General features: G+C 39.4%; 1 protein-coding gene across 5 annotated transcripts in view; it reads right to left on the minus strand.

Moving 5' to 3' along the window:
* Nucleotides 1-3,499: 3,499 nt before the first annotated feature.
* Nucleotides 3,500-23,816, minus strand: part of septin9b (septin 9b) — a 65,707-nt gene continuing 45,390 nt past the window's right edge. For 4 of the 5 annotated variants that reach the window (XM_072383445.1, XM_072383446.1, XM_072383447.1 and 1 more), the window contains 9 exons: nucleotides 20,159-20,344; nucleotides 15,279-15,407; nucleotides 15,036-15,117; nucleotides 14,528-14,665; nucleotides 11,854-11,971; nucleotides 8,723-8,818; nucleotides 8,297-8,393; nucleotides 5,683-5,734; nucleotides 3,500-5,318 (listed from right to left, as the gene is read on the minus strand). In XM_072383445.1, coding sequence (XP_072239546.1) covers nucleotides 5,102-5,318; nucleotides 5,683-5,734; nucleotides 8,297-8,393; nucleotides 8,723-8,818; nucleotides 11,854-11,971; nucleotides 14,528-14,665; nucleotides 15,036-15,117; nucleotides 15,279-15,407; nucleotides 20,159-20,344 — 1,115 coding nt within the window. In that variant the 3' untranslated portion in view covers nucleotides 3,500-5,101. Of the gene's footprint in view, nucleotides 5,319-5,682; nucleotides 5,735-8,296; nucleotides 8,394-8,722; nucleotides 8,819-11,853; nucleotides 11,972-14,527; nucleotides 14,666-15,035; nucleotides 15,118-15,278; nucleotides 15,408-20,158; nucleotides 20,345-20,691; nucleotides 20,800-23,816 lie in introns of those variants that run through there. The other variant, XM_072383448.1, reaches the window with a different exon arrangement.

A 23,816-nucleotide genomic window follows, 5' to 3' on the forward strand; every position in this document is an offset into this window, starting at 1 on the left:
GTGGGATCAGCCTGCCGTATCCCCTCCTTATTCTATCGCCCTAATTTTTTGCATTGAGAAATGATTGATTTTTAAGTTGAAACCATTCTTCTCACTACAAGTGAAATATTAAGTGTTCCACTGGCTATAAGAAAAGCTGCTACCAGGATCATTGCACCCCTGTACCCAATAAATGGAGAGGCAGTAAAACTTTAAATAAAACAATAAAAAACTCTTTTCTCATTTTTCTCCATGCTGTACTTTTCCAAACTGCAGCAAATTCAGCTGATTTCATCTGTGCTTCAGGGTAGATTAGGTGTTCATTTTCAAACATCTGAATCAGAATTTTGTAAAGAAGACGCAGTATTTTCTTCCATTCGGGTCATATTTATGCACATGTGGCTGTATTGTAGAATGGTGTACCACCATTTAGTCTGCTAAATCAAAGGAAACTCTAAACATTTCTTAATTTTCTTGATTTGCAATTCTACGAGTCATTTTCTCTGAAAAGTTTCTTCGTCTTTCACCTAAACTTGACCTCCACAGTTCTGGTTAATTGGCATTTCTTAATTACGTTATGGGCTGAGGAAATGACTATCTAAAACACTTCTGTCTCCCTATAGCATTCCTTTGCTTTAGAGGCATCTGTTCTTTCAATCTTCAGAGTGTTAGGCAGCTTCTTAGACGAGCCTGTAGCTGCTCGTTATGAAGAAAAGATTAAAAGATTTAGTTATCTTATAGCTTTGAAATTTAAACAATACATTAATGATTTTTTAATGATGAATGTGAAGAATTATCCTAACTAGTTAACGTCTAAGAGAAATTTCCCAACAGGATGTGTCTTTCCCTTTTTCACACTGTGATTGGAGATTACAGCAGTAATACACTGATCGTATTAAAAAAATAATTAAAAGACTACTCAGTATTTAAATGAATGCATCTTCTACTCCATCAGCTCTTTACAAGTACAAGACAACAAGAAAAAATATATGTTATTACCTTGTCAGTCATCAACTGCTATTCTTTGTGTCCTGCCAACACATCACTGAGCACCAAACCCAGGTATCTACAGACAAGCTAGATGAAGTCAGTTTATGTATACTGCTAATTGTACAAACTTGTCAGAAACTGTCAAGCTCAAGCTAGTCTTATTTAATAGTTGATTAATTTAGTCTTCCCTCAGGTTCATGTTGGCTTATTGTCTGAGCTGAGCATGTTGTCTGCGAGAGCAAAGTGTAGCTCAACACATGCTGTATCTGCTAACTTTAATGCCCCTTTAGCTAATGTTACTGGAAAACGAGGACTTTGATGATTTCTAATAATGACAAGTCAAAATGCTTAGTTTGTCAGAGTTTTACAGGCTGACGAACTGGCAAATTGTCATTATTTGTACATTGTAACAACGAAACCAGGCTTCTTAGGCTGGGGGAATTTCCTATTATATACACATTGTGGTTTCCAGGAACTCAAAATGGCTAACATAGTTCATAAAAGCCTGTGAATCCTACTTTTTCTGATCATTTTAACCATAGCAACCAACTCTTTGTTAGCCTTAAGCTTTACAATTAAAGCTTCCTTGTGCTATAAAATAAATACAGATTGAAAACTTTGGAACTTTTCTGAATTCTTCACTTGAATTGAATTAAGCAAGTATAGGAAATGGATGAATGGAACGATGTCTTCATTAGCATTGGTATCATTACCAATCATTACTTGGTATCATTAGCATTTGACAATGTTTTTATCTGCACCTTTAACGTCGCTAAAGATGCTGCAATTTTGCAGACTAATCAACACAACCAAACATTTTTGTCTACATTAGCTAGTAAGGTACCTAATTTGCTAGTAGCAGAGATTAGCTGGTGGCACATGGCAGCTAGTAACATATATTAGCCAATAACAAAGATTAAATACAGTACCCCCAAAAGAATGCTAGCATTAGAGTGCAGGTGTCATCAAAAGCTGTCGAGCTTTCACACACTTTAATAATAAAACTAATGAAGGTCGTGTGCTGAAATACACTGGCTCAATAAAGAGCAGATGCTTTTGGTAAAGCACTTGCTAAGTTATCCATAAAATGCATATGTTTGGATTTGACAGTTTCTGCCTTTGCACATGGTAATTTCTCAAATAAATCAGTTCTGGTTTCATGCATTGTAAAATTCAGTCTAGACTCTTACAGTAGACTAAATGCAGCTCTCTAACGTGTTTAATTTTCAGCATTAAAATCTTTTAAATGTAAATATAAGAATTTAAACTCAGACCCTATCCACCTCTGTCATAGTGGTTCCAGCAATGTCATTATCACTCACTGTCATGCTTTTGTGTTGCTGCTTGAGAAACTGTTTTTGTAAAGGTGGAAGTGTCAGGGTGTGCGCTTAGGTAGATACACTGATATTTCTGCATGTGTCTTGTCTCTCACCCTCATGTTTGTTATTTGTCACCATGGCAGTGTCGTCCTCAGCACAGAGAATGAATCCAATGCAAAGACAGCAGCAAAAGCCACAGCAGTGGGTCTGCTGTGTGAAAGGATGACAGTGACCTTCGATAAGCAACACTGTCAGCGCATTATGGTCAGCAGGGTTGTTGAGAAAGAGTGTGACAGGTGTAAATGAGAGGCCCCGTTAAAGCATTGTGAAATGGGCATGGTGAGATGCTTTCCTCCTAAAAAGGAAGGCTATTATGGAATTTGCTCAAACAAAAAATACCTGTGCATAATACTGATAGTTTCTCTTGAAATTCATGGCTGCCAATTAATACATACAACTATATTTCTATGCACCTATTAGCCATATTAATGCTGCCCCGGTAAAGGAACCCATTGAGATTGATGGCCAGCATTAACTGCTTCTCTGAGATGATGGCTGATGTCTTTCCTCCTGAATGCTCCAGATCAGCAAACTGCCAAAACTTCTGCTTTCATAGAGGTGTACACACCTGTTAATGATTATTTTATCAAGTGCATTTCATTAGCAGAACCTGGCTGTCACTTGCCTTTTAAGAAGGCATAGAATATACTTGCTTTAAAGGTGACATATTATGGAAAAATAACTTTTTTGTTCTTAGGCATATTAGGCTGTTGGGAGTCACCAGCAAGAAACAGCAAGTACAAAACTACCCCCCCAAAAAACAACCCAAGCATTTTTTTTAGTGCCCATTTGGTTGAAAATTCTTCATTTTCTGAGCCATTCTGATTATCATTTAAAAATGGAAATCAATGTGAATAAGAGCGTATTCTTTGATTAATGTGATGATATCTAAATAAACATGACCATGAATATATAACGTTTTTGTGAAAAAGATTCAAGTTCATCAGATATGAGGTGTGAGCTGAAAAATTGTGGCGTTTTTAAATATACAAATGAAATTCAAGCTCAACTGATGAAACGCTGGTATGTTTCTATGAGTTTGAGATTATTCAAATTGGTCTGAATAGTTACACATAAAAGCATCAGAGAGTAACTTCACTTGTGCACTTTTTCTATACCTCTTTACACATTTCACATTGAAGACAACCAACTTCAAACAATAAAAATATCAATCTTTATTCTTTGAGTTAGCATATCAGAGATTAAAACCTTAATCCATTATAGCATGACAAATTACACAAGAACTATACAACAGTTAAAAGTTTAACCCAATAGCCTTTTCTGGATAAGAGAAAATAGTTATTTTGAATTTATTATCTCCGTTTGATGGAAAATAGTTGTCCTTTCACTTAAGACCATGCTGCCTTTCATTTAGAAATTAGAATGCTCTATTTAGATATATGCGTTAGAAAATATCCCTCAAGCTTGTTTGTGAAATCCAACATTTTTCCAAAAACATTTCTGCTAAAATGCTTTTACATGAGTTCATTTTATGGGAGTTACTTCATTTTTTCAGGCACAAATCCCTCCTCACAACTGAAGAAATTCTGCATCAGACAAAATGACAAAAATCAGCTTAGTAATGTAAATGTCATGTATTTGGTTCTACTCACCAGCACGTAAAGTCATTTTATTTCCTAGATACAGTGCAGTCTCGCATATAGGGTACAACATGCTGTAAGAAAAACAAAAAACAAAAACATAGTCTAAACCTAAACTTATCGCAGCTGTTAATAATGTACAACAAAATTCAGGAAGCCAACAGCTGGAATGAAAGTTGAATCAAATGGACTACATTAAACAAACATATAAATACATAGTCATAAATCAACTCTATACTGTGTGTGCTTCTTTTTAGAGCCAAAAAAATTTACTTTTATTTGGTTTACAGTCAGAAAAATGAACCAAAAAAAAAACAAACAAAAAAAACTGCATGAGACAACACGTGCACCCCCAAAGTATACAATAACATTAGAACATCAATATAAGCAATAAAATACGACAATAAATGAGCAATGTAAAACACATCATGGCTGTATTACACAACACTACTGGCATTATATAGAAAGGGACTGTATGGTTTGGCAAAAAGAGGTTTTAAAACACAACGGAAAAATGACAATGGGACTCCTTTTCCCGCGGCTACTCCGCACTGCTGACGCATTCTTTTCCATTTTACAGTGCGGAGGTGTCAATAATATCTTTAGTTTCTCCATAAACACTTTAAACCTAATCTAAGCATCCCTACATAACCCTAGTACTTGACAAATACTATACACCACAACACAAAGCAGACCAAGCAAGTGGCACTAAGTTATTTTTAGGTTAGAGCTCATCTATAATCATCTCATGTTGTACTTCAATTGAAATCATGCCTATTATGCTCATCTGGGCAGCCCTGGATGGATAAGATTTCTGTCAACTAAGATTTTGCAAAGGTAATTTGGGGCATTAAAAACCTTTTTCTTTCTTTTGAGGGATGTGGTGAGACATAATTCTACTCTCGTCTGTAATAATGGCAAGAACCGCCAAACAAAAAACAGAGAAGAGAACAGCCCATGGGAGGAAAATGTTCAGATCGAGTCTTCATTTTGTGTCTTGCAGCTGGAGATTCACAGCATGAGTGGGCGTGTGTTTACGTGTTGGGTGTTTTGTGTGCATGTGGGCTTGTTCATGTAAACAGAACATGTCTGAGTGTGTGTTTTGTGCCCGATTGTGTCCCGACATCATAAGCTGGCTCAGCACCAGACCTTCTACATCTCATGGGTCAAGGCTTCGTGCTGAGCAGCCACTCCGTTAGCCTGCAGGGCGCCGAGCTGCTCCTTGGGCTGACCGTTGGCCTTCGGCTCAACAGGGGGATGGTCAGATGGGTCAGAGTTGAGGTTGGCGTTTGATTCATTTAACCGACGGACACGATACGTCTCGTAGTGGATGCTGCCTGCGATGTCCTTGATGTTCTCCATGTGTGTCCTGCAAATATGAGGAAAGTATTTCAATGCCAGATCTTTGTTTCCGTTTCCATTGCAATAACTTGTGCTCTCCACTCAAACTTTTCTGCTTTATGTGCTTCCCATGAAAAGATTCACTGGAAAAGCTTGCAATGGTCGATGTAACAATATCTTAAAAAGTGCTCAAAATATTTTAAGGAATTTAATTTCTATTAATTTTTGTAGGGAAGTGAAATTTCATTGATTCATCCCTGCTTATAGTTCATTTTAATATACAATGAGTGATTTCCGATACGGCAGCTAGCTCTGTCCAAAACTCAATTTGGTATTCAAACTATACTGTGCTTTTTCTTATCTGATGAAATAAGGCCAAGATGGATTTTCACCTGATGAGGAGGTCTCGCAGGTAAGCAAACTCGCAATGTGCGATGTTTTCAACTGCAAACAAAGAAGAAACAGATAAATATCACAACTTGGAAGAGACCAAAACAATCCTGAATGCCTTTCCTTTTCATCCTCATAATGCCATACCCTAAAATGCCACAAGATGACAGTGTCGCTCTCAGATCTACTGAGGATAATCCTCTAACATGACATCTCCTGCAATTTTCTTAAACCAAGATAACACACGCCTCCTCTTTGGAGTAATTGAACACGACTCAGCTCTCTTCTATATGGGAGAAGTCTAAGTGAGATGTTTTAACAAACTCCCCATGACAAGTCACTGGTGCCTGTAGTGGAGTTTAACACATGTTTGAATTATAGATTATGCCAAGGGTTGAAAATTAAATAAAGGAGGGTGCCATTTATGGAACGCTTTAAAATCCAGGGCAGGAAATTAAATTCACTTTGAAAGAAGGAGAGGGGAATAACTGCTGGGTCTGTGAGTGCTGATTAGTGGCATCAAGGGAAAGAGCGATGCTAACTTGTAATGAGCTGGATTGCTGGTATCTGAACACTTGCGGTGGCATTGAGAAGTCCCTATATAGATTTAAATGCATGCATACTTTTCTAATTTTTACCCTCAATCCCTGAAAATAAATAGCTTCTCCTCCCCTTATGGTATATTGCGACTTCATTTCTGGTTTCTCCTCTTAAGCCAAATTTGTCACATCTGTGTCCCTCTGCCACTTAGTTTCACCACAATGGAGTTACTGTGCTGTCAGCCAGAAAAGACTGTATTTTTCCCAAAGTTCATGCACATTCAAAGAGTTTCTATGTATAACTGAGGAAGAGATAGTGTAAAGAAGTTAATCCTTTGTAAGCACTGTAATAAATGCAGTGGCAAACACGAAGGTATAATTTCTAATCTCCGAGAATAATTCACTGATCTAACAAGGGCCTTCTTCTAAAAGCAGCAAACAGAGTCTTGCATTCTAATATGGTGTTTTAATGACTCCTAAGAGCTGAATAATTCCTCTTCATGTAGATATCCATTTCACACGTTTCCCTCAATAGCTTTAAAGGGGACAAAGAAAATCCTTAATTCAGAGAGCCGCTGAGATTTGCAGAGAATTTCTGTCACGATCCGTGCTCAGAGTAGAAATATCCAACATCTGCAACTTTATCACATACAGTAAAAATAGTACGCTTTGAACTTGAGGGTAGTATATGGAAAGTTTAAACTCTTGCTTTGTTATCAGCACATTCAAATGTATATAGTTCATTTAAGAAAGAAAGAAGCTAATAAGGATAACAATGCTCTTTGTCAAATTTTTCAGATCCCCTTTAGGTAATCTGTCTTCTAATCTGAAGTTCTGATTTCCTATTAGTCATTAAATACAACATCAGTAACTCCATCATTACCTAAAATAAACTTGTTAACATTTGAGAAAAGTAGTGTATAAAAGGTAGCAGTTCTTAATGTCAGCCTCAGGGTTTTTGATTTGTGCAGAGGAATTACTACACGAGTTTATACATCCAGTACGTCAGTTACATTCTCTGGTGGCTTTAATACAACCTTTGGTTGGGTGTAGTGGAGTTAGTGAGCCACGCCATGTTGTAAAAAAATAGATAAATTCATATTGAAAAAGGAACTGTTGCACTGTCTCTCTGTGGCATTTTGACCAGAACATGTCACAGACATTAATAAATGAGTAGATAGAGGTTAATAAATCATAGGTCAAATGTACTTTTATTCATTAGTCTGAAGAATTAAGATGTTTTTTCTTCTTCTTAAATGGAACAAAATGCGTCAGAATGCATTTATAGGACAGGTAATAATCTTGAGCGCAGCTGTAGAGCAGTGCTGAGGGTGTCCTGTGAAGGACGTAGTGTTTGTTAAGCACTAACAGTCCTCTGTCCAGGTCTCCTTCAGCTGTCTTTCACAGAAGCCTTTTTATTGCCGGCCCAGTAAGACATCCTGCCTTTCTCTCTGTTCTCACATGCATACACTCGTGGGTGACGTGAGGACATGCACTCGCTAAGAACTTCTTTGGCAGTGTGAGCGTGCAGCGCGGGCCAACAAAAGTAAACTGCATCAAAGTTGTTTTGTGCAAGTGCGTCTGTGAGGCGGTATGTGTGTGTTTTATATTTCTGCCTGTTATACCGAAGGACACAAAGTGTCTATAAATCTTCCCCCCCTGTCTCATACATCTCCCTGGTTACAGATGCAGAGGAACTTATGTAAATAGGAACATGGCAGCCGCTTAAACCAGCCAGCCACATGTTTGAAATACACCAAAAATGAGGAGACCATGTTAATTTTTCATGTTGCAGTAACTGATCTCGTAGAATGTATGTGACTGCTTTATTTGTTTGAATAAAATGGCCTTGGTGCTGTTGTTTGGACAGGCTAGTTATGAGTGTTGGAAATAAGCCTATTTGGAGTTTTTAACCAAACCATCAAGGTACTTACTACAAAATCTATCACTGGGTCAGTCCGTACTGATATATACACATTTTTAATTGAGTTCTGCTTTAATCGACGCTGGTAGTGGCAGCTATATGTGAACATGCTGTTCCATTTCATGTGTTCGTTTGATGATTTATGTGCATTACCCTCTATGGTGCCCCATTTAGTTTTCCTTCCCAGAATCCGCTTCCCGTTCACCTGGTACTCCTGGTCACTGCCCACCACAGCAAAGGGAATCATCTCCTGATGGGAGCCAGAACAATATGCTGTGAAGCCTTTCAGATCTTTTATATGAGAGTTGAAACATCTTCAAGAACTAAGAAAAAGAAGCCCAACTGCCTTTACTAAAGCTCTTAGAATGACCGTGACCTGGATTACTGAGAAACTACATTAATGTGATGCATCAAGGGTTTTGAGATTTCCCAAAGAAAACCAGAAAGGGAGACAAAATGACATCTAACAGAGTCTTACATTAAAAGCAAAATTAACTTTGTCACGAAACTGCGAGGTGCCGCCCTCTACTGCCTCTGCTCCCACAATCGAAGTGACTGAACTCACCAGCGTGAACTTACCCTGATTTTGTCATTGATCATTCTGTCCTCTGCATCCTCATCAAACTCTTTCTGGGGGTAAACGTCAATCCCATTGGAACGCAGCTCTTCCCTAATCTGCACACCGCCATGCAAAATGAGACAAAAACACAGAGTTATAATTTGCCAAAAATATGTTGTGAAATCACATACATCAGAGATGTCCGTGTCTGACATCAGGAAGGCTGCACAAAGGGGAATCAGACGGGCAAATACGACAAAGATATGCAGAATAAAATGGTCATGCTGATCTTTCCAATGAATGCAGCTCAGGTATGAATGCAGAGAAATATGAAATATTCTTAATGAATGACTGTTTGCTCCAAAAATTACTGCTCTGACAACATTTTGTTGTTTATTCTGAAAGGTTTCTCAGGGTGACATTATAAGACGCAGACCAGAAACTCTGGTTCTTTTATTTTAAAAAACGAAAATAAATTCTATTTCCATGGTAAGTTGTTACAGGGCAAATTGGAGGAACGGAACAAAAAACAGCATTTGGCACAAGAAGCTTTTAGTCAATAATCTTCAGGGTCATATTGAACATGTGTGGCCAACCAAAACAATCCAGCTACAAGCCCCGTAGCTTTTGTCCTCTGTCAGGGCCAGGGCACACCACTGTTTTGTTCTTGTTGGATGGTGCGACGAGCATTCGAGGAAAAAGAAACAGCAGCCAAAACACCCACTGTGTTGCTTCCACCTATCTAAAATGAGAAGAGTCTTTTCTTAAAAGGAGGGATGGAGAGATATAGAGAATGGCAGGTGACTGACCGCCTCCTGTGGACTGAGAATTATCCAACAGAAACTTACAAAGCGGGGGATTTAGCAGACCGTTTAAGACTCAAGCCAAGAGGAGCAAGAATCTGTTGTAGTATGGAAAGCCAAGATAAGAAGGTGAGAGCTGTGAGGGTGCACTATCAGAATGAGAAGTTTCAGTTCTCGTTTGATGAGAAGGCAGTTATATATATATACACCAAGTAAAAGCCTAATATACCCTCAAAAGGAACAAAATGTTCCAGTGAGGTAAAAAGAAGAAGAAGTCTATGATTAATTTAGTTTACTGCAGCAGTTAAGGATAAAAGAATAGGGATTACAGCCTTGGCAACTTTGCTAGCATGTGCTTATAGCAGAGACCATTAGCAAAAGCTAAAGATTGTATTAGGATGGAAATATCCAAAGTAAAACCACAGCAATGTACATGTCCCTGTAAATTTTGACTCAACATAATATTTTAACCTAAGCAGAGGTGGAAGTACTGCTCGGAGTGCTTACTTAAGAAAAAAAAACAAAAACACGGCGTTACGAAGATACTCGTCTCGTCAGGTGGAATTTTGCTTTCAAAGGTGGATGGAATCAAATTTAACAGACTCAAATCAGCTTCATGAAATTGAGATTCTTTTCCTTAAGTTTTCAATTGAAAGAGTCTAATATCATCTTTAGCAAGAGGGACATGTCTCATGTGTCCCACTGTCACTGTTGTGCATGAAAGCATTAAAATTAGTGAGCTTTTATGAATTTTGAATGAGGAAGTTTTTAAATTGACGAGTTGCGCCTGCAAGCACCCCGTAGGTGTGTGGTCCAGGGAAAGCCACAGACTTTGGAACGATTTCGCCACCAGTCACAGGTGTAGAGTATATGCAGTCAACACAACTTCCTTAAAACAGCTACTGACATGTATTTGTCATAGAAAAGCTTCCAAAAGTCTAGTTATAGCTGTGTAAAACTACGCAGCATTGTTCCAACAACAGACGTCATGACAGAAACTGGGAAACGTAAGGTTTCAGAGGAGAGCTTCCTGTATAACAGAGTGAATAAATTGGTGAGGATTAGATGACTTCGCACAGCAGAAAGTCAAAGGAGAGCACATGTTTTGTAGCTTGAACTTTTGTTTTGGCCTTGACGCAGACAGGCGCGCTTTGCACTCTCACCTGTGTCATGTGCTGTCACCAAGTATGATTTTATGAGCTGCCGTGCTCCCACAACAGATTTGGTCTTGCAGCTGCCTGTCTGTTTTCTTATTTTCTTTTAGTTGAATGACATGTTGTTGTTACTGGTTCTTTTTGAAACTGCATTTTTATTTTCACCTGTTGCTGAGGTCACTGCTGATGATCAAATAAAGTAGGCCCATACACTCCACAAAAAGTAAAGTTCAGTATTAACAGGCTTACTTAAGTAAAAGCATGTCATAGTAGTAATAAAAGTAGTCATTGCGCATTTAAGTTGCGCATCAGTATTTTTGGATTTGTATCACTGCTGCATTAATATGCAGGTTTCATTTTAGTGTTCTGTGAACATTCTTTTAAATAACATTCAACATAACATTGTAGAAGATTTAATCCGAAACAACTTGCAAGTGAAGAAAACAACTAATTCTTAATATATCATTAGTTATTGAATAATGCAATAATGCATTATGTTTTATGAGATCAGCTTAAAATTTTAGCATCGCTGTCCTGCAAAAACCATGCATCTCTAGAATGCATGTATTTCCATTTCTGGACTGAAGTAATAAAAAGGGATTCAAAATTGAGCAGAATGTTATGATGAAAAACTCTAACAGAGTTTTGTTTGTCACTGATATAAAAGATAACTGACTGGTAAAACATATTTCCACCACAAAATGGGGTGACCGTACAGTCATGAAGGCTCTGTCTGCTCAGCTGGCGGATGAGAAAAGGTTTCATATCTAAAAGAAGAACTAGACTTAAAAATTGAAGGCTGGAGCTCAGAAAATAAATGCTTCAAATAAATAGTACTTAAATGCCTCCATGTGGAATGAGCCTGACTTTCAAAGAGTCACAGTTATGGAGATAATGGAGTATTTCCAAGGGTGGTTACAATGTGGGTTTGACCAGATGTCTTTTGTTTGTGGGACCTGGCAGCTCTTCATATATTACCAACCAGCAGGTACTGATGTACATACAACTGGGCTTGTGATTTTAAAATGCCAAATGATCTAAATAAAAAGATATATATGTATCTGCATTCAAACATAGTTTAAAGAACATTTACGCAAGTGAGATGGCAGGAAGGAAAATGTAATGTGTTTTTTTTGTCAAAATACCACAAGTCATCCAAACATCCATGAATAAACTCAAACACACTCCTCTTACCGTCTGTTTGAAGTAATCCCTCTCTTCAAGGGTGAGTGTGTCAGCCTTGGCAATGACGGGTACGATGTTGACCACTTTGCTGAGACGCCTCATGAACTCCAAATCCAGAGGCCTAAGGCTGCAATACAAAGAGACATCATGTTTTTCTCATACATACGTGTATATATCTATAAAACTGTAGTTGCCACTTTTATTTTTCACACATACTCCAAGATGTAAATCCTTTTTTCTGTACTGTGAGGTGCCACAGTACTGAAAAAGACCAGAGAAAGAGCATTCCCACTGCAGGATACAGCTGTAATGGAACAGAATAACCACTAGAGGGCAATCTTGGTCTTTTCTTCTGCTGTCAGTGCTTCTCAATTAAAGATGTTGGCAGTGTCCTGCTAAAAATCTCCTCAATACTCATGAAATCATTTTACAGTAGCTCTCTCCTCAGTGTAATGAAAAAAAAAAAATCACTCTTCTCTTCTAACAGTTTATGAATATGCTGGGGTAGCAAGTATTAGGGCATTTCTATTCTACACTGTCATTTTTTTCAGTTTTCTTTATTCATTTATTTATTTTTTGTCTCCGTGCTGTGTCCAAGTTGTTCCCCCACAGGCTGCTCTGCCCTCCAATTAGCCTCAGCCAAGCCAAGCCAAGCCAAGCCTCTGAGGTCCGCTGGAGGAGAGCACCAGCTAGTTCCCCACAGAAAATGTCCAGCATAACACCACAAAAATAGGATGTAACACTTGTGAGCACGTGTTATAGAAAGCATAGAAGGGGAGGGGGGCAACATAGATGTAAATAGAGATGAGTGACACAGAGAAAGTAGGACATCAAATGCTCAGGGGACAAATGTCATGTGGAATATAAGTGCACAGAGGACCGCCATAAGCAAATAAGACCATAGGTTGGTGAGTAACAATCTTCCAGGGTCAGTGATTACTGAATCGAAAAGTGGAACAGCATGAATTGAATTGAACATGTGCAGAGACACGAATGCACAAACAGACATGTGTGCTGCATGATGTGCATGACTGAGCATTCGTGTTGACTTCCAATTGTACATTGTCTCTCTTAAAATAGACATATCCTGCATACACATTAATATGCATGCATGCATACTCTCAGAGATGTACACTTTTAGGTTTACATGCTTGTACAAATTCTGCTGTTTGAGTGCTTGGAAAAGAATGACAGTCTCTTGTTTTAAGCTCAGTGTACAAATGAAATGTGGAGGAAACAACCTCAGAGTAAATCACAGTCTGTTCCCTTTTTTCTCAGTAATGATCAGAAGCAAGTTCTGAGCTGGTGAAAGGCTGAGGTGCAGCTTTCTGTTTTCTCAGGAAGACATGTTAAATGAGGTAACGGCAAGACTGCCTGCAGGGACGACAGTGTGGCTGCTGATGCCAAGACTGCGCTCTGCTTATGAGCCCACGGACGCAACTTCACTGCAAATTACTTGCAAACTATACCCGAGTGTCAACAAAGGCAAAGTGTTGTTTAAGATGCTTCAAACAAAATCATGCAAAACAAAGTGAATATCTCCAGTGATATGGGAGACCACCCTGTCTTCATTTTCATCTCCGTCATTCTTGATCACATGACAGAAGCATCCAGAAGCTTCTGGCATCGTTTCTGCCTAATTGCTAACAGGCTTCAATTTAAAACCTCAGCTAACTTTATTGTGTGAATTGTGAGAAAGAAATTCAGGAAGAAAGAATAACACCATCTATCACGGCGACTGAATGCTGATACTCAGTGTTATTTTTTCTGAAACAAAACTGCAACGTCTCCCACTCAGAATATGTAAACTTATATGGATGAATACCACTTCAAAATAAAAATAAAAATGCGTCATGTCAGGTCGAAACAGCAGCCCGACAGATGTTTGCTTTATTCTCCTAACCACAACTCTCAGGGTCGGTGCGAGAAAGGCATTTGCATCTCTGATTTAAAAATAATAACAACTAATAAGAACACATATTCACAAAGAGTGGTTCAAGGGCTGAACTGGCTGAACTCTGCAGCTGCATGCAATGTGATACATAGATGCACTAACAGGGCACCCACATAAGTGTAGTTGTACAAGTGTCAGCATGCCAACTGCCCTCTCCAGTCCACTACCTGCACCCGGCTTTGCAGGAAAAAGTACACACACACACACACATTCTCTGAAGCAGCGCAGCAGCTGTGGCACCATGAGCAGATGATGGAGGGGGGGGGCACACACAGACACACGACATGTCAACAGCTGCTGAGTTACTGCTGCACAGAGATATGAAGCAGCAGTGGATGGAGCTGCCATTGAGTGGGTGCATGTTTGCAGTTGGTGCACAAGTGTTTTTATCTACATATGCACAAATGAGTTTGGTGTTCTGCTGGCACATACGTTGGATTTTATTAGAACAGAGTCTGTAAAATCCTTTGTCTTCCGTCTCACCTTTTAATCAGAGAGATGATCAAGATAGAGAGAGAGATCCACGAGGGAAAGCATTGAGGTGAGAATTAGTTCAACGTGTGGTCGTTAGTGAGGAAGGAAATACTGGAAAAGGGCAAGTCAAACAGCTGAGGACAAACGGTGTGCCAGAGCACATTCCCAAAGGGCTTGATACATTTCACAGACTGTGGGAGGAAAAATGGGGCACTTGGTCAAAAGGACACATCTCTTTTTAATATGGGAACTTACCAGTGGCCAGTGGGAGGAATGAAGTATATGCAGCAGTGCACCCTGGAGTCTGGGATCCTCTTCTTTCTGTTGATGTTGATTTCCTCCTGCAAGTAGGCTTCATACTGGTCATTGATGAACCTCATAATGGGTTGCCAGCTGAGAAAGGAAAGTTTAGGAATATTACTCCATCTATGGCAGTAAGTGAAGAATTGTTGTAATAAACTACTATGATGATAAGCTCTCATCTCTATGTTGTATACATTCTCACAAAAGGGTGATGAAACATGGGCCAGTTAAGCACTTTTGCCATTTTGCCAATGTAGTGATTCAATTTTCCATCTACTGCAGTCTCGTTCATCCAAATGATTACATGTTTCATTGCATGCTTTATCCAAACACGTAATCACTACCAAGCCTATAGAAATCATTTTATCACAGTCATCAGTATCACACTTTTCTTTTTTTTCCTTTGCTAAATTACACATGCTTTAATAAACACATGAGATCAGTACAACAATTTATTCACCAATTTTCATTATTGATTTGATCCCCGAAGCCAGGAGTGTCGATGACTGTCAGCTTCATCCTCACTCCTTTCTCCTCAATATCTACATTAAGTATTAAAAAAAGAACAACAAAAACAGGAAATATATACTGGGAAAAAAAATCCTTATAATAGAGAAACAAGAAAACACATATGCTGCATTATTAATAGCAGCATGTGTACAGTGTATAGGCTGCAGGCTACTGAACATGAATATAGGCCAACCGTGACTGATGGACTTGATCTCGATGGTCTTGGGGATCCTCTCCTCTGGGTCAGGCTGCACCGACTTACGGCTCACCTTGGATTTAAACAGTGTGTTCATCAGAGTGGACTTCCCCAGGCCGCTTTGCCCTGATTAGGACAAAACAAACAAAAACACACACAAGCGACATTTAGAGAGAGCGGGGACACATCTATGTGCGTTTTAAACTGCTGACAATTAAACGTGTAAACTCTCTGAAGACATCGACCAAAATTCAACTTTTGACTGAGGAAGACTTAAGCCATATGCGCATCGCATTAGCTGTATGGGATTTATAATGAGTACATATGTGCATATTTGAGGCCACAAGGATGGCAGGGAATCCAGCCTGGGGGGGCTAAGGAACAGATGTACTGCCTAGACCTAGACCCCACACACACACACACACACACACACACACACACACACACACACACACACACACACACACACACACACACACACACACACACACACACACACACACACACACACACACACACACACGGACTTACATGTAAGAAGCATCATCCAATTCCCTGTGTCTACAGTGATATATAATGTGATATATAATTCTTCTGAACATGGTTGTCTTTGTGATATATTGTAAAACAAACATGGTGGAGGGGAGCAGTAAGGTATCTCAGAATGATTTATTACATTACTATAGTTCCACTTTTTCTTACTGAATTTAAAACTGTCCACTGTTGTTAAAATGATTTCATTTTAATTTACTGCACATGTAAAACCAAATGACAACATGGGCGCTACTATCATATGTTCTTTAATAGATCAATATGATACTGACTGTACTACAACACAAAGTAAAAAAAAAATCTGGGTGTCATAAACCAATATTTCATTCATAGAGAGCGTAAAATGTAGAAAGTGTTACATTTCCCATTTCATGCAAATATTAGTAAGTCTTGAATTTGATGGCAGCAACGTGTCTCAAAAAGGTTGGAACTGGGGCAGCTAAAGGCTGGTAAAAGTAAGTAGCACTAAAAAAATAATTAAATAAATCAGCTGAAGGAACATGTTGCAACTAATTAGGTCAATTGGCTACAGTCAGTAACATGACTGGGTATAAAAAGAGCACCTTAAGGATGCAGAGTCTCTCAGAGGTCAGCAGTCTGCATTTCAAAATAATGTTCCATCGTCTACAGCACATGACATCATCAGAAGATGGAAAAAATAACTCTCTGTGAACTCAGTTCAACATCTACAAAGTCAGGCTGAAGCTCTATCTTGCAAAGAAGAAGCCATATGTGAACATGATTCAGACACGCCGCCGTCTTTCTCCGGACCAAACAAATAGTCTTCCACAGTGCTCACGTACTGGCAGACTAAGATCCACAGCAATGTGTTTTTAGAAGAGCAAGCTAACAAGTCCACAAAAAAGTGGCTTTGATTTTATAGTGTTACTGTGTACACCGATTGCATCTTTTGTTCACTTAGTCCATGAAAAAAACTCATCCTCTGGTTAACAACAAGCATACAGGGTCCTGTAAAGTCATCAAGAACAATATCACTTGGAACTTGTCATTTCAAGCATGCTTTTGAATTTTAATTAACTTTTACACCATCACTGCACCTATTTTCCATATTTCCCACTCTCTGTTTGCAGGCCCTGTGGGTGTCCACTGTGTGGAGCAGAGCATCGCCAAGCCCTGTCACACCAGGGGACACACTTGCTCTTTCACACAAAATTCACATGCGGTCTTGTTCATTGTATTTACCCATGAGCACCCGCTCACATTTTCTTTACCTCAGCCACTGACTCACACAGACTCACACTCAAAAACCTAAGCTGAGGACAGCCAGCGTTCGGGAGACATTAGGAAAAGGATTTGTCTGAATGCTACAAGACCGAGACCACAGCAGGTCTTACCTTTCACGCCCCGACTCTGACTCCAGAAGTCTACAAAAACTTCAGGAGAACTACACAAAAAACAATATTCATTTATTCATATCCTCACATTTCTCTCTATTCTTTGTTTGTAAGAAGCTGGAATTAGAGCAATGAAATATCAAGCATCTACATGTAAAGATTAAAAAAGATTAAGTAATGATCTCAGAATTTGATAAGAGCAAGTCAATACAAGCCTTAGAGTGAGAAAGTGGACCCAACAACAATCACTTCTGTCAGGTTTTAACTCATCTCAGTTCTTTTCTATCATCAACTTCAGCAGTGTTGCATGAACTTTCATTACACAACACAAGTTTAAATTTTCTACAAGGTGTCGCAGCCCTGCAAGTGGGCACATGTCAGATTTAAGTAGAAATGTGCAGTTGGCCTGCAACATAACTGAAAACTGAGATCTGTGACAGATTATAAACTGTTTGGATCACACGTTTGACTTTGTTTAGCACGAATAGTAAACATTTGCAATTTTCTCAGTTAAAAATCAGTTTTACTCCTTAACTTCACTCTTTTGCATTGAGAAATCAATATGCCCCCTTTGGATTAGCACTCATCTATGCAGCAAGTCCTTGTTTTTCCATGTCTTGCAGGGCATCAGTATCAAAATAATGAAACGCTACAGACAAATCCAATGTGAACAAAATAAATATATAAAAAGTAAAAAAAAAGGATGTAGGTGTCACAGTGTGCTACCCACACCATTACATCCCTTCCTATAACTGTGCATAGTCATGTGAAAAACAAAGTATCTTCATTCAGTTCTAAGGTTTTAAGTATCAAAGCGTTATAGAAAAATCACCTGGTCCTTACCAGATCTCAAAATAAAGTATGCACAACCGCAGATAAACAATAACACACGACATATAATACCATGTCATTATCTATTAAACAAAGCCTAAGTACACCCTGCTTTTATAGGAGAGAGGGAGGGTAAGTAGCAGCCAGCTGCTGCTTATCCAATGCATTTGTTTAATTTGTAATCAGCAGGTGTGAGCGCCTCTAAAGAAAGTGGGAGTTTTGTCACTTTGCTGGTCTGGAGCATTCAGGTGTGGGTTAACACAATGCGGAGGAGGAAAGACATAAACAGTGATTTTAGAGACGCAATTGTTGCTGCCCATCATTCTGGGAAGGGTTATAAGGTCATCTCCAAACAGTTTGGTGTCCATCACTCTGCAGTCGTCCAAGCAAGTTCAAGCCAACATCAGACAATGCTCAGAGAAACTGCAAAAGTCCAAAAGCTACATCTCAGACTCTACAGGCCACAGTTAGTCTGTGAAATGTTAAAGTTCATGACAGTAGAATTAGAAAAAGATTGAACAAGTATGTTTTTCTTTGAGTTTCCAGGAGAAAGCTTCTTCTCTCTCAAAAAAACATGGCAGCACAGCTTTGCAAAGCTGCATCTGTACAAACCTCTGTAACAATGTCCTTTGCACAGATAAGACAGTTCAGATATAAGTCATAATGCACGGCATTGCATTTGGAGAAAAAAAAACAAACATCATACCAGCATAAACACTTCATACCAACAGGGAAGCACGGTGGTGGAAGGCTGATGATTTGGTCTTGTTTTGCAGGCACAGGACCTGGGCACTTCTCTGTATACTAAAGTATTCTAGAGTCAGATGTGGGGCTAAAGCTTGGCTGAATCAGAGTCATGTAACCGGACATGGATCCCAAACACAGCAGCAAATCTATAACAGAATAGCTGATAAAGTAAAGAATTAAAGTGTAGCAACAGCTCAAAGTCTAGACTTCAACCTGATTAAAATGCTGCGAACGTGAAGGACCTGAAGAGAGCTCTGAATAAACAAAGGCTTGTAAACCTCAATTAATTCCTCCACAACGACGCAAGAGACTGTAGATATTACGCGGAAACAGTTCAGTTCAGGACATTGTTGCTAAAAGCTGCAGAATGCTTATCTCTGCAGTTTGTTTTTCTGCATCCGTGCAATAGAGTGGAAATACCGTTGTCTGATGACTTACAGCCTCCAGGGGCAACAGCCAGTGTTTCTTACCTAGATAACAGATATCTGGTCAAATACCGCTCATGAATACAGGGGAATAAAAAATATACTAAAAGAGATAATTCAGTATCAGATGGTGGCTGACGGTTCTGAGACTGTATTTGGGCGAATGTGATCCACCGTTTTATCTCACATCATGAAATGTTAGTCTGCGAGCCTGCGAAATAACCTAAGCCTGATTCATATGCAGATTTTTGTTAGTCAATATTAACACGAGAACACTCAGATTATTGTGCATGCTTTTAACTGTATGCAGTCCTAATGGAGGGGCTCAATTGGTGGTGTGTCACTGCTGTCAAAAGAAGTGTGAAAGTTCTCACGGATGTGTGTGCTTCAGCTTGTCAGAGCAATCGCCATCATTATGCCACTCTCTCAGCCTGACAGCCTCCTTTCCCCCACTAAAGTGGGTGTGTTTGTGTGTTAGTTAATGGACGCACACACACAAAACGAAGAACGACACTTAGCAGCTTCAAAGAACAGCTGATAAGAATTATTTTTCAAGTCGAGAATGTGCAAACTAAGCATGCTGTGAGTTTCACATGACACTGAAGATCGGTGGTGGTGCGTGTGAGTGCAGTCATGGTGTATGGCGTACATTCAGCAAAAGTTTTGACTCAGTCCAGAGATGATGTAAACACAACACATTTAGGAGTGAGAACAGGTGCAAGCTTACTTGTATACATCTGTGTCAGTTTAGATTTTAGGATGAATTTACCCAAATCCAACACGAGCGCATAAGCGCTCTCAGTATCCAGCTTAACAGGAAGCAAAACCATGAGCGTCATCACTCTACAAGATCTGCACCCACCACCTTCGCATTAACTTAGCATTATCCCTGATGTTTATCTAAATTCTGAGATACAGTGTTTGCACAATCACTGGCGTTTATCAAATGATTATTTGTAAAACTCACCCACAACCATAATGTTGAGCTCAAAACCTTGCTTCATGGCCTTCCTCCTCATCTGCTCCAGGATGGCATCGATGCCCACATAGCTGAAGTCGACTTCATTGCCCTTCTCCCCTTTGCCTGGAGGGTTGGGGTGGTGGGGCTTGGCGGACTCAGACATGGTGCTATGGCTCAGACTGACCTCTGACCCTGAGGGATGCCAAGAAAGAAGAAAATATATATTAAAATATTTACTTATGGACTAGGTAAGATATCTGAGCAATCAGGTTAAACTGGAAATGAGCCAAAGAGTTGACACCAACTGAAGTGAACAGCAAGTATGAAATATGAAGTATGAAGACCATAGAGGGTACCGATCTGATCAGTTCATTTCCTGTGCGAAAACAGGATATGAGACTTGAAATTGCATAAATGTGCACCTGCCTTCTATAGAAGTTAACATGACAATAATCTGAACTGTCGAAATCCCAGAGGGGATGGGACTAAATGTGCCCCATAATGCTGCATAAAACTGCCAACTGCAAAACACAGCTTACCTCACTTTAAGGAGGATCAGTTGTAAGAAAAACAAAGGCTGCGTGCCAAGGTAACCCTGCAACAAGGAAACTAAAACGTGGCTCAGCTCTGCCAAATGTGCTAGTGTGTGCTTGCAGCAGGCAAGTCACGCCTCTCGGTGGAGGAGGAGACGGCGTTTCCTGTGCTGTGACAGAAACTAACAGTCGTGTCTGTGCGAGGTTAGACAGTCACAGACACGACAAACCACAGACACTTCCCTGAAGCTAAATGAAGAGAGGCTGCATGGATGCAACCAAGTGGTTCAGGTTCTATTCTAATATGTTGCTTAAAACACAAATACAGTCTTTTGTAACAAGAGATGAGAAATCCTCCTTTATCAACATGTATTTTTCTTGGGATAAGTCAATGATAAACTCTATGTGCAGCTTCTGGTACTGTGGGTGTTTTTCTGATGGTTCCAACTGAAAACTGATGGCACATTTCAAAGGATTAAGCTCAACTACTTTGTAGTCAGAGTGCACAAAACTGCAGCTGTTCCTAAATCAGACTTCTCTACCTCACACATTACATCAATATGCATTGACATCACAATCCCAAACTCCTCCACACTTTCACGTCCCAAAAAATCCAAAGCTGAATGCCTGTGAACTCAACACCCTTTTTCTTCGAATCCAAACAAGACAAAAGAGCTCCACATTTGGACCATAAAGAATTGTACCACACCTTCAGCAGTCTCAGCAGTATCCATCAGTCCTTCTACATTTCAGTTCTCTGACAGACTAATGGTTAATTGATTAACTGCGCTGTGGTACCACATGTGGCTCACCTAAAACAGACCAAATTCCCTGTCATCAATCAGAAAATGATCACTATAAAAGGTTTATTTTTCATACAATATTTTCTTGAAGTCAAGATGCAATTTTCCTTGTAGGACATTCATTTTGTCAGAGAAAAAAAAAGCCAACATGACATTTCAGGAGTTGCGTTCGGCTTGTGCTGTAATGTAAACCTTCTGTTAGCACTGCATTATGGTGAGCACAAGTTGATTTAATGCGGCACCGCTGTCCTCAAAGAAACCCAACACAAGACTGCTGTGTCTTGGATGAGACACAATAATCCTAAGGTATTTGGTTGGATCAATTCATCTTCATCTAGCGTGTGTTTGCAAATGTTTCCAATGTCATGGGGTATCATTTGGCTAAACCTGCACATGAACTGCATAACCCTGAATCCAAAAGGTAATGATAAGCTCTAGTGACATTCTACAGGTCTGCAGCCTAGATGAACTGTGCCAACCCTAAACATCATCCCCATAAAGCTTCTCTCTTTCAGATGCAAACACACAGGCGTGGTGACACCTACCCTTCTGCTTTAATCTTCACTTCTCCTCACATGGTCAAACTAAGGTGCTCTCAGTTCCAGTAGCACAGTTTCCTGAAGATGGCAACCCAAAGCATTTTCTTTCCTCCCTTCCCTTATTTTTTCTAAAAAAAATTATTAATGAGCTTTACGAGAGACAGTTCTGACAGATGTGCTTTGAGCACAACCTTTGTCACAGCAAACTAGATTTTACAGAGAACCTCAAAATAAATCAACTGAAAACATGAGTCATATGGCGACTTAGCAGCCTCGACAGTCGAATTGGAACTCTTCTCGACTGAGAATGATTCAACAGATGCACCAAGACGAAGCAATGTATCAGACATGTGAAACTCCAAGATGCATGGGAAACTGACCTGGCTACAGGATCAAACGGGTGCATCAGTGGACGTATGCTGCCCCGAAAGCCTTTAATCTTCCTGCCATGACTCTCTTAAAAAGCACAGTTTCATAAAATGCAAACAGGTGTTATTAATGAAGGTTTTTCTTCTCTTTGCCTCGTCATGCTCAAAAGTATGTTTAATGAATGAACGAATGGACATGAGGTTAGACGTTTTCTTTGCATGAATGAACTGATCCCTTCAAAGAGTTTACGTAAGTCACAAGTCGTGCATTTTCAAACGAGGGCAGTTTCGAGGAGTTTTACCCCTGATATTTACACGCGTGACCACATATTTTCCAAGACGCCATCTTGTTGTTTGTACATGGTCTGCACAGTTTTCCCCCCAAATTTATTTTACTGCTGTTTTGTGGTGACAAGAGTTTTCATTTAAAGTGAATTGCATGAGGAACATATAAGAATGAGTTTAAGCTAGTTGTATCTGGTAGATGCATGGTTTCCTGTTTGTCACAGAGGGTTTCACAGCAACAAACCACAGCATTCACATCTGCACTAAAACAGTTTTCATAACTTAAAGGCATACGTTGCCTAATCTACACTTTAGGATCAAGTTATTCTCTGCATAAAGCACTACTTATGGCATAAGATGCATAACGTTTTTTTTCAGAGAAAAGACCCTGATGATATCACGGTCATGTCATATTTGTTAGTTCTATTTGAAGCTTAAAAGAGACATATTATGTTAAAAAAAAAGCTTATTTGGAGCTTATATTGGGGTGTCTGGAGTCACCAGCAAGAGACAGAAAGTATAAAACTCCCCCCCAAAAAACAACCCTAGTATTTTTTTTGTGCCCCTTTGGTTGAAAGTTGTACTGAGGAGCATGCATCTTACAACGACCTCCAGCCTCAGAGGATATAAGAGTCTACTATATAACTATATTTTAGAGAACTGTTCCAGCAAGAGCTAGCTAAAGACTGTATGTGCTGCAACTACTTTGCACTGTTTCTCAGAGAGGTGTTAAAATAGGTGTCAGAGAGGGACCACTGTGCTTGATATGACTTCTGGCAGCAGCTAAAATCAAAGATTGGTCAGACCAGGCCAGAATTTGCCTTCGTTTTGGTGATGTTACCCAACCATTGGGATGTTAATTAGAAACAAAGGACTCATTCGGTGAAAGGAGTTGGAGTAGCAGGTGACACCAGTTCGAGACCCTGATAAGATCAGATTTTCTCAATTTCCTTTTCCAAATTAATTTATTCCATTCTTTCAACCTAACTTGTTGTTCACACTTCACAGTCACTGTGTTAGGGTTGGGTTACACGATTTCCTGGTGAGGTTTGAGCACTAAAAGCAATTACTTAGGTTTGGGAAGGCATACTATTTTGGGCTAAAACACTTTAGTTTTTTATTTATTTATTCTTTTT

The sequence above is a fragment of the Leuresthes tenuis genome, unplaced genomic scaffold (genome assembly GCF_036924035.1).
Source record: "Leuresthes tenuis unplaced genomic scaffold, fLeuTen1.0.hap1 SCAF_4, whole genome shotgun sequence".
Taxonomy (NCBI): Eukaryota; Metazoa; Chordata; class Actinopteri; order Atheriniformes; family Atherinopsidae; genus Leuresthes; species Leuresthes tenuis.